General features: G+C 52.9%; 3 protein-coding genes across 3 annotated transcripts, besides 16 other annotated features; all 3 read left to right on the top strand.

Moving 5' to 3' along the window:
* Nucleotides 1–64: 64 nt before the first annotated feature.
* Nucleotides 65–109: a microsatellite.
* Nucleotides 110–194: 85 nt separating this feature from the next.
* Nucleotides 195–236: a microsatellite.
* Nucleotides 237–471: 235 nt separating this feature from the next.
* Tco025E_02364 (uncharacterized protein) lies at nt 472–2,268 on the top strand (the record flags this gene model as incomplete). Its single annotated transcript, XM_029369291.1, has 1 exon — nt 472–2,268. The coding sequence occupies one exon, from the start codon at nt 472–474 to the stop codon at nt 2,266–2,268; it is 1,797 nt and encodes a 598-aa protein (XP_029230701.1).
* Nucleotides 2,269–2,301: 33 nt separating this feature from the next.
* Nucleotides 2,302–2,336: a microsatellite.
* A 90-nt stretch (nt 2,337–2,426) lies between these two features.
* Nucleotides 2,427–2,445: a microsatellite.
* Nucleotides 2,446–2,615: 170 nt separating this feature from the next.
* Nucleotides 2,616–2,656: a microsatellite.
* A 24-nt stretch (nt 2,657–2,680) lies between these two features.
* Nucleotides 2,681–2,708: a microsatellite.
* A 158-nt stretch (nt 2,709–2,866) lies between these two features.
* Nucleotides 2,867–2,906: a microsatellite.
* A 185-nt stretch (nt 2,907–3,091) lies between these two features.
* Nucleotides 3,092–3,117: a microsatellite.
* A 60-nt stretch (nt 3,118–3,177) lies between these two features.
* Nucleotides 3,178–3,202: a microsatellite.
* Nucleotides 3,203–3,345: 143 nt separating this feature from the next.
* Nucleotides 3,346–3,381: a sequence feature (A-rich).
* Nucleotides 3,382–3,663: 282 nt separating this feature from the next.
* Nucleotides 3,664–3,684: a microsatellite.
* Nucleotides 3,685–3,956: 272 nt separating this feature from the next.
* Nucleotides 3,957–3,988: a microsatellite.
* A 242-nt stretch (nt 3,989–4,230) lies between these two features.
* Nucleotides 4,231–4,253: a microsatellite.
* A 40-nt stretch (nt 4,254–4,293) lies between these two features.
* Nucleotides 4,294–4,366: a sequence feature (A-rich).
* A 243-nt stretch (nt 4,367–4,609) lies between these two features.
* On the top strand, nt 4,610–7,162 carry Tco025E_02363 (putative kinesin; the record flags this gene model as incomplete). Its single annotated transcript, XM_029369290.1, has 1 exon — nt 4,610–7,162. One exon carries the CDS (start codon nt 4,610–4,612, stop codon nt 7,160–7,162), a length of 2,553 nt encoding a protein of 850 aa, XP_029230700.1.
* Nucleotides 7,163–7,284: 122 nt separating this feature from the next.
* Nucleotides 7,285–7,308: a microsatellite.
* A 141-nt stretch (nt 7,309–7,449) lies between these two features.
* Nucleotides 7,450–7,478: a microsatellite.
* An 854-nt stretch (nt 7,479–8,332) lies between these two features.
* On the top strand, nt 8,333–9,388 carry Tco025E_02362 (uncharacterized protein; the record flags this gene model as incomplete). The annotated part of the gene is made up of 1 exon (XM_029369289.1): nt 8,333–9,388. A coding segment is annotated over one exon (1,056 nt), but the record flags the coding sequence as incomplete, so codon positions are not given.
* Nucleotide 9,389: the final 1 nt, after the last annotated feature.

Raw genomic sequence — 9,389 nt, 5'->3', positions numbered from 1 at the left:
TAGGCAAACGTTGCTGTTTTCTCCTTTTTTTGTTGTGTGGTTAGTGTGTGATACTACTGGACACAGGGATAGAGGAAATAGAGAGAAGGAGAGAGAGAGAGCGAGTGAGGGGAGGGGAGGGGGAACGTATTCTTTGCACACGCACTTGCATCCGTACTTATCTTTCCGCTACATGTACGCTGCCTCTTCCCTGTTTACTATTATTACCATTTATTATTATTATTATTTTTTTTTTTTCCGCCGTGTAGGAGTACACCAGTGGGCGACGCACTTCTTGTTGCGACTCGAAGCTTTCACAGAAGGTATCCATCTCTACAAAAACAGGTAGGGAACGATAAGAGACGCGTAGGTGAAGTGCGCAGACGCATTTATATTATCCCTACTGTCTTTGCTCCGAAGGAAGAGTTGAAAGTGACGCTAACATTTTTTTTTGAGTTTCTTCCCTTTTTCGTAGCCCTCTTCTGCGCGGCGATGCTGTTTCGGGACACCGCGAGCTGTGCACACTCCTCCGAGGGCTCGGAGGACTACCCTTCCAGCGGCGGCAGCTTGGCGAGCTCTGAGTCGTGCGCCACACGCGCCTTTGAGAACCGAATGAAGCTTATTTTTGACTCGGGCCCCGTGCTGGACTTTGAGGCGCAGGAGGGCAGGGACCGGCTGGATGACGCGGGGCCTAGGAAGGAGGGTACCGCCCAAGAGAAGGGAGGAGTAGCGTGCAGTTTTGCTGACGGGGCGAGTGATGGGCGGGAGTCAGTTTTAAATGCTGAAGATGAGGCGTATCTGGGTTTGCTGATGCAGGGAATAGACAAAATGGTGCTACTTGACACGGAGTTCTACCAGTACCCAACACCGGATTACTTTAAGGCGCACCCTCCCAGGCGGAACCTGACGGATGACCAGACATCTGAGGGCGGCATCTCCTCAAGTCATCATCATGGCACCAAAATGTTTATTGGGGGCTTACGCTTTGAGGTGGTTCATGTAGGTAGACATATGATTGGCTGGATTTTTGAAGTTGCCTGTGGAGTGCGGCTGCCGTCTAGTTCCATTCTTGTGCATCGCAAGGCAAAAGGAGGAAGGAGTGGCGCGCCAACTGGATGCGCCTCGGTGTTTGTGTCTAGTGAAGAAGAGGTGGAACGGCTTTTGGCCATGAATCAACGCCTTTTTTGTGCAGAAAAGGGTGTTTACGTGGCACCTTCCGCGGAGCGTATGGCGGAGCTTATTGCCTCCAAAGCCATCCTCGACGTCACGGAGGGGCGGGCGCGAGGGCCGACGCACCCAGTCATTATTGAGCGGGCCTACGGTAATGCGGGCCACCATGGAGCACGTAGTAGCGCAAGCGCCTCAATGCAGCAGGAAAATGTGTTGTCAGGTCCCCCACCACCGTATGACGCAGTGCTGTTAGGCCCACGGTCGGGGTCGACGTCTTTGCCGTCGTGTAGTAACGCCTCATCGCTGCGCAGCAGTTTGTCCGTTCCTCTAGGTCCAGGCTCTCTAACTGGGGGTGGCGACCAACCGGGCAGAACACGGCTGCTAACACCTGCGAATGAGCCCATTTACCACCTGTATCCTGGCACCGCGGAGGTAAGCAAGCTGCTGCCAGCGACTTCCGCCGCATTGCAGCGGGCTGTTTCTCTCTTTGTTGGAGGTTTTTCGGCCGAAACTGATCAAGAGTTTGTGGCATGGGTTTTCTCATTGATGAGTGTCCCGGTGCATCCCTCCAACGTCTCGCATTACGTGGATTCGCAGTCCGGGGAGAGGGCGGGCTGCGTGCTTGTGCGGGTGGAGGAGCAGGATGTGTCCAAGGCGTTATCATGGAACAAGCGCGTGGTGTGCGATGCACGCGGCGTCTACTTCGCATCATCGCAGCGCGCGGTGGTTGCGCTGTTGGCCGCCCGCGACAAGGCCGCCGGGCCAGCGCGGCCACTTGCAATCAAGCGAAAGGACGGCGCTCGCGGTGTGCCCAAAGCGACGGTCCCCGGCTCGATGGCACCTCCACCGCCATTTCCGGTCATGTGGGACTCTGCGCAGCCGTCACCGGCGACGTGGCAGCGGACCGGCTCGCCGCCGGTGGCCCCACCTCCACCGTACATGCAAAGCGTCATCATTGGCAATCAGACGTACCAGCTGCCGCCGGGGGCGAGCATTCAGCTGCAGGTTGTGCCGGTCATCACGGCGCCGAATATGTCAACGGCACCGGTGCCGCTGCAGTCGCCGGCGCTGTCAATGTACCAGCCGATGCCTCCCCCGCCGCCACCGCCGCTGCGGTAGGCTGAGAAAGTAAAAATAAATATAAATTCTCCTCAACCAAATAAAACAACGACAACAGCAACAACAACCGAAGCAAACCCAACAATAGAACGAAAGGTAATTGAAGAGTGGCGAGCAGTGAGGGAGAGTAATAATGCAGATGTAGAGCCGAGGAATAAACACACACACACACACGCAAATGGTACGTTTACTGAAGTAATAGGCAGTGCTTTGGAGAGCGCAGTGTGGGGGTAAGTAAATGACCTACAGCGGCTGGTATTATTATTATTCTTCTTCTTTTGCTTTCGTTTGAGAGAAGTACATGTATATCAATCCCTCACCAAACGTGTATGTATGTGGCTAAACGGAAGAAAAAATAATAATGAAAAAAACAAACAAACAAAAAAAAGAGAATATGATGAAGCGGGGGAGACATGCATGTATGCATGCATTCATGCCTGAGGGAGACAAGGTGCGTGGGGGTGGGGATAAGTGGCAAGGTGTGCGTCGTGTGCTGCCACACACGTGGTTGGTGAGGGTACATTGTGATAACTGGAATGCGCGCATGACGCCCACTTGCACGCACGCACACGCAGGCAACAACCCCACCACCCGGGCGAGGAGATGAAGAAGAATAATAAAAAAAAAAGGAAGCAGAAACAGGCAATGCAGTCCTTCTAATAACAAGAATAATAATTAACAATACACATGAACTCCGTGGTGAAGTTGTTGTACAGGCAAGTAGGACAAAAAAAAGAGACATCAATGCCTTTTTTGTTTGGTTTTGTTTACCTCCCCCTCTCGCTCTTCTGTAAAAAGAGCAATCGCTTCTTGATGGTCTGCGGTTGTTGTTGTTGTTGTTTTGTTTTGCGAAAAAATTGGGTTGAAAAACGTGAGGTATCAAAGAAAATTGTCTCCTCTCTCCACAGGTAACAAAATAATATTAATAATAATACTCTCAAGGAGTGAAATTTGCTCCTTGTTGCTCCCCGATGATCTGCATTTTTCTCTATTTCCTACGCACTTCTCTGCTAGCATGCATGCAAAGTCCTCGTGTTTGCCAGATGTCTATGGCTTTGTGTATTTGTGCGCGCTTGCTTCTTTTTTTTTTACTGTTTTTTTTTGTTCTTTCTTCCACTGCCCTTCGTCTGATGCCTCAAGTGTCGTGACGCCCTTTTTGCTTCTGCTATTCCTTGTTTTTCTCCTCTCGCCAACTCAACTTTGCCTGGCAGCGCCGGCATCAGCGAAGGCCTGTGGGAGAGGGGGGGGGGGACGAGGACACGAGGAAGAAGCGATGAGAAAATGCTACTTTGAGGGAGAGTTGCGGTGCCGCGTGTGCAAGCGTTTAATTGCATTGTGCCGCCCCTGCACAGCGGAGGGGAGTGGCTTATTGACTGGTCATTAAACGCACGGGGGGAGAGAGAAAGAGAGAGAGAGGTGGTGAGGGAATTGAGCGTGCTTGCGCGGGAGAGCAGCGCTTCATCATCATAAGGGGAGGGAGCTCTCGTTGCGTGGATGCGAGAGACGGGATAACACTGTGTGAGGTAATAAGAGGCAGCAGCGATCGACGAAGAAAAAGGGGGTGCGAGAAGAAGGGGTGGGGGTTAGGGGATGATTTGCTTGAGGCATTTATTGCGAGCGTGTAAGAAAGGGGGGGGGGGGATGAGGATAAAAAGAACGCGGTTTGCACTGCAATGGAGGCCAAGCAGAAAAAAAATAAAAATGAAAAAATAAAAAAAAACAGAACGCAAGAAGGAGAACGACAGACTGAAGCCGTACAATACTCTGTTGGGCAGGCCGTGGGGGGAGGTGAGGTTGGGTGATGTTCTGCCGCCCACCGTCGCTCACTCACTCTTTTCCTTCTTATTAAACATGATGTTTTGCACTTCGCTCCGATGACCTAATACATTAAGTAATTGTTGGCTTTTCTGCATTACTTGGCGGGATGCACTTGTCTGTATTTTTATCCGCCGCTCGCTGAGAATATATATATATATATTATTTATGCGTTGATCGCGCCGTGTGAAGACAACGCGTGATGACGATTTTGTTCTTGGTGTTTTTGCTTGGGGTGTGTGTATGTGTGTGTGTTTTTTTTTCTGTTTCTGTTTCTGTTGTGGCTTACTGCGTCCATGCCTTTTCTCTCCAACTCTCCATCTCGCGCCCTCTCCGCCCGGATGGCTCTTCTTTTTTTTTTGTGTGTGTGTATGTGCGTCGGCGCCCGGCGGCAGCTGGGCGACGTGGTGCCAGGGCGAAGAGCCGCACAACAGAACTCCCCCCACAGAGGCGTCAACAACACGGCGGCGACGGGCGGTGAAGGAGGGACACGGGGCAACAATTACACAGCAGGAAGCGGGGTAAAATGAGTATAGAAGTTCACGTGCGCATCCGGCCCAATGTGCCCAACGGTGTTTGGTCCTCCGCAGAGACGGTGCTGTACAGCACGCACAACCCCAACACACGATATGTGTACAACAAGGTGCACCACATCGGCACCTCGAACCACACAATTTTTCAAGGCATCGAGGCGCTTGTGCACGCCGGCTTCGACGGCAAAAATGTCACCGTAATGGCCTATGGGCAGACCGGCAGTGGTAAGACGTACAGCATGAATGGTAGTAAGATGGATCCAGGCCTTGTCCCCCGCACGGCGAAGCTGTTGTTGGATCTTCGCCAGAAATACCCCGGCACGCAAGTCGTCATATACTTTACGGAGATTTACAATGAGTCTGTGAAGGATCTTCTTGAGCCGCAACGAGGAGAGCTTGGGCTGCACGACGCCCCCGATGGCAGCGTGTACTTTGACAAAAAGTCGTTGCCTGTTGAGACGATAGAAGACTTTGTGAAGCTGCAGAGCGTTGCGGAGCGAAATCGCAAGTACGGCGTGACAAACCTCAACGACCACAGCAGTCGCTCGCACATGATTCTCACCTTTGAGATTCACAGGGCGTGCAGGCAGGTGAGCACAATAAACCTTGTGGATCTCGCCGGGTCGGAGTCAGCGTCGCGTGCGAATACAGATGGCCTGTCGCTGCGGGAGGGCGGATTCATCAATAAAAGTTTGTTGACCCTCGGTAATGTGGTGGATGCCATTGTGGAGAAAAGGCCGTATGTGCCCTACCGTGACGCAAAACTCACTCGCATCTTGCGCAGCTGCATTGGAGGGTCCGGAATGACGTTTATTCTTTGCTGCATCAATCCCTCCCATGAAAACTTTGAGCAAACCGTCTCGAGCCTGCGATTCACGCAGCGTGCCATGAAGATAAAGAACGATCCCATGATGGTGCTCAATATGCCGCCACTTTTTACACATCAATATGACTCGGGCGCAAAAGAGTTGGTGCACGGTTTTCGGGAACTGTGTGATGCATACTATCAGCGTGGACTTAGAGATGCCTTCATGTACACCAGCAACACGGTGTCATCTATTGTGACTCACTTTGATGGTCAGGTGTCAGATTCATTGCACGCCATGGCAAATGCCCAGCGGCTTCTCATTGCACATGACCATGCCCTGGCGGTGGATCAGGTGGGGCGGTTGTATAACCAGCTCCACGAGCTTACACGACAGCGTCTACAAAGCAAGGACATTGAGGAACACGAGCGGAAGCGGCAGCGTGAGGCAGAGGAGGAGGTGGAAAACAAAAAGGGAAAAATTGCCCGTATGGAGGCTGAAGTGAAAGAGAGGGATGCCGAAATGGATACAGAGCTTGCGGGATGGGAGTACCAGCTGTACGAGGCAAGACAGCGTCGCGTGACACCGTTGGAGTTGCTTCTCTCCTCAGAACGCTCCGGACGATCGCGGGTGCAATATGAATGGGCTGTTTGCATGGAGCGTATTGCCGCACGCTGCGTGCCCGTGATTGTGTCACTTGGCCCCGTCACTTCTCCCGTGGCCGATAAACAGACGGCCCTACAGCAACTGAAGCAGCAACTTCAGCATTCGCAGCGAGAATTGGCGGATCTTACTGTGGCACATGACATGATTAAAGCTGACCTACCAGAAGTGCGGCGGAAGGCTGAGGAAGACGCCTCCGTTTCTGCGAGTTCCCCCACCGCCGCGTCGCTCTCACCGCAGCCTCGCCCCAATGGCGTCGTCATGGGCGCAGATGTCACAGATGCAGACATAGATCAACGTATACAAGAGCTAGAGGGAGAAGAAAAAATTCTAATGTCACGTGCCGTTCACGTGGCTCGTTGTGAGAGTACACGCCGTCTTCGGGACTCGTTAAAGCCACCCCATTCCCGTACGCCGCCGACAAGTCGCTCCGCCCTGCGTCACCACAATTCTCTGCCTCCGCAAGGAAAAGAAAGGTTGGTGGCAGACACGTCTCCTGGGAATGCCCGTGAGGGGACCGGCTGCTACGCGAGTCCAGTACAGCAGCGTAGTCCAACCCCGCGCACTGCCCGCACTATCTTCCCCTCGGCGGAGGAAAGTCCCGAGGGGGAACATTACGTGGTCCCCGAAAAAAGTGCCTCACCGAACAATGAGCAGCTCACGGATGGGGTTCGTAGGGCGTTGGGCCTCTTGCGAGATGTCCGAAGCAAGCTGATGCAACACGCAAATGTCCGACGACGACGGGCTGATGCAACTGCTAGTGCTGCCGTACCTCATGTGGCTGCTGCGGCGAATTACGCAAATTCTCCTGCACCCGTTACTACCCGCTCGAGTTCACGCCGATGCCGCCGTACGGTGTCTCATGCTCCGCAGGATGAGGACATGACCCTGGCAGAGATGTGCATGCGACGTGCCGAGGAAAAAGAATGCGAGCCAGTTGTTGGGATTGCGGCTCGCAGACGTAGGGAAAATGTCCCTCTACGGCCAAATGCTGAACGTGCGCTATGGCGTATGTCGATTTCTCCCGTAAGCCCTTCTCTTGAAGGGAAGTCACGTAGTCGTTCTCGCCGTTGCTGACTATGCGGGGGAACTTTCTTTCTTGTCGTCAGCCTTCCAGTTGCCGTTTGTCTTTCCTCTTGCCGCTTGCTTTTGTCCCCATACTTGTTCCACGTTGCAGCTATGGCAGGGGCCTTGAGCGGGTGTGTGTGGTGAGTGTGTGTGTGGGGAGAGGCGGGGAAAGGGGAATTTCAGCAGACAGAAATTACCCGCTGACGCGTTTCTCCACCACTTTCTGTCGATACGCTGGTGTTGTTGCTGTTTCCGCTTGTTTATGGTGTATGTCTCATGACCCTCCTACCTCATGCAAACAAAAAAAAAGAAAAAAGAAAAAAAACGTGTGTTTCTTACGTTAGATGCAAGACGGCCCAGGTGGCACACCTTGCCACTTTGGGCCGTTTCCGTTGGGGGTTTTCGTATTATTATTTCAATCATCTCCGGTTTTGCAGGGGCAAACCTTTTCTCCATCCGCCAAGGGAGATCCCCTGTTGGTAGAGGCATATCTGCTCCTTCTCCCCCCCCCTCCCACCGGATGCAATTTAGATACAGCGCCTAGATAGATTCATGTGCATGCAGATATGCGCATACATGCGACTGCATTTTCCCACCAACACTTTTCTGTTTTTTTTTCTCCCACTCACTTTTTATTTTTCCTTCTCTTGCATGTGTATGTGGCGCTTTTTTTTCTGCGTTGTCTTGCACTGCTTCTGCGGCATACCCGTTCAAGGAAAAGGGGCGGCTCCCACAGTGCGTGCATGTTTGTCTGTTTCTGTAGGTGCGTTGTTGCCCGTATACGGGGGAGAGGGCGGACGGCAATTTCCTGGCCTTTCTTTTTTTGCTCATGTCTGCGAGTGTGCGAGTGTGCGTCTGTTCTTTTTTTTTTGTCCTCCGCGCAGATCTCTTTCCGCTCTCGCTCCTTGCTCATTTCTCTTCTGTTTCTTTGCTCGGCCGCTTTGCTGCGCGCAACCGCCCACGACGCGCACGTCAAAGGAAAGAGAAAGACGAAGCCGCAGCAGCCGCAGCAGTTCATTTGAATTCGGCGAACTCACTCCAAAAAGTTAAGGCGGGGGGTGCAACAGCGGGGGGAAGGCGCCCATACTCACACAGCAGCAAAGCCGAAGAAAAAGCGGACTGCCACGGGCGGCGTCGGGCTGGAGGTGCGCTGCCGACAAACCCCGCTGAGGCTGACACATGTCTCATGAGCGCGGAAATTCAATAGAGGCGACGGTGGATGAGGTTTTGCGCAGCATTTCCGTCACACCCGACTGCCAAATCGAGTCGCACCTGAACGGGGCCGAGGAGGACATCGCAAGCAAATTGGACCTTGGCTCTCGCATCGTGGAGGTGGATGGGCAGACGGTCACAGATAGCGGTGAGCTACGGGAGGTGCTGCTCTCCGGGGATTTGTCCCGGAAAGTCTCGATGAAGTACGAAAAGGTCAACGAACCGGTGCAGCAGGTGAAAATAGAAGGCAGCGTGCGTTATGACGGTCGTGTCAGCGCCCTCGCCCGACAGCCCTCACGCGATGCGGTGATGAGCGAACTGGCCGACGAGGATACCTCTCTAACGACGCTTCAGCAGACCGCCTTTCTAACGTCCCCCTCAAAGTCGCCAAAGACGACTTCCCGTTCTGACGGTAGCCCCAGTGTTGCTAACTCGGCCTCCAAGACTGAGGCGGAGGTGGATAACAGCTCGATCGCCTCCTCCAGCGCCTTCACGGCGGCGAACATGGGGGATGCTCCAGACAACAACATGAGCACAGCTGAATATAACAGAAAAAGTGACGTTCCTCAACTACTGGAGTTTGAGCAAATAACAACACCCGTACTCCCAGAGGAATTCAATACACAATCAAGACGCGCCTCAGAAGGAACAGTGCGGCGACGCATCATGCAAGCTGTGGAAATGGTTCCGCTTGGTGCATGTGTTATTTGTGTCTGCCATGAAGTGAATCCAATTGCTGAGATTGAACTTGTGGCAATGACGCTGAATAGGCCAATTGTCACAGTCGATCTTGGGGTAAAATTGCGTTTAAGACCTAAACCAGAGGCATTCGCCGAGCAGTTTAAGGCAGCCATGCATGAGGGGGCATGGTTTGTTCTTATAAATGCGCACAAGTCCATCGCTACTTGTCGCGTTCTTGAGGAACTCCTAAAGGAGATTGAAAGTCGTAATTTTGAGGGCATTAGCCCCAATGCTCGAGTGATTATCTGTATGGAGGCACACCCACATTTTCCGCAGTTCCTCC

The sequence above is a fragment of the Trypanosoma conorhini genome, assembly GCF_003719485.1.
Source record: "Trypanosoma conorhini strain 025E chromosome Unknown Tco_14.4_contig_00091, whole genome shotgun sequence".
In the NCBI taxonomy this organism is placed as follows: domain Eukaryota; phylum Euglenozoa; class Kinetoplastea; order Trypanosomatida; family Trypanosomatidae; genus Trypanosoma; species Trypanosoma conorhini.
This window is presented reverse-complemented; position numbering and strand designations above follow the sequence as displayed.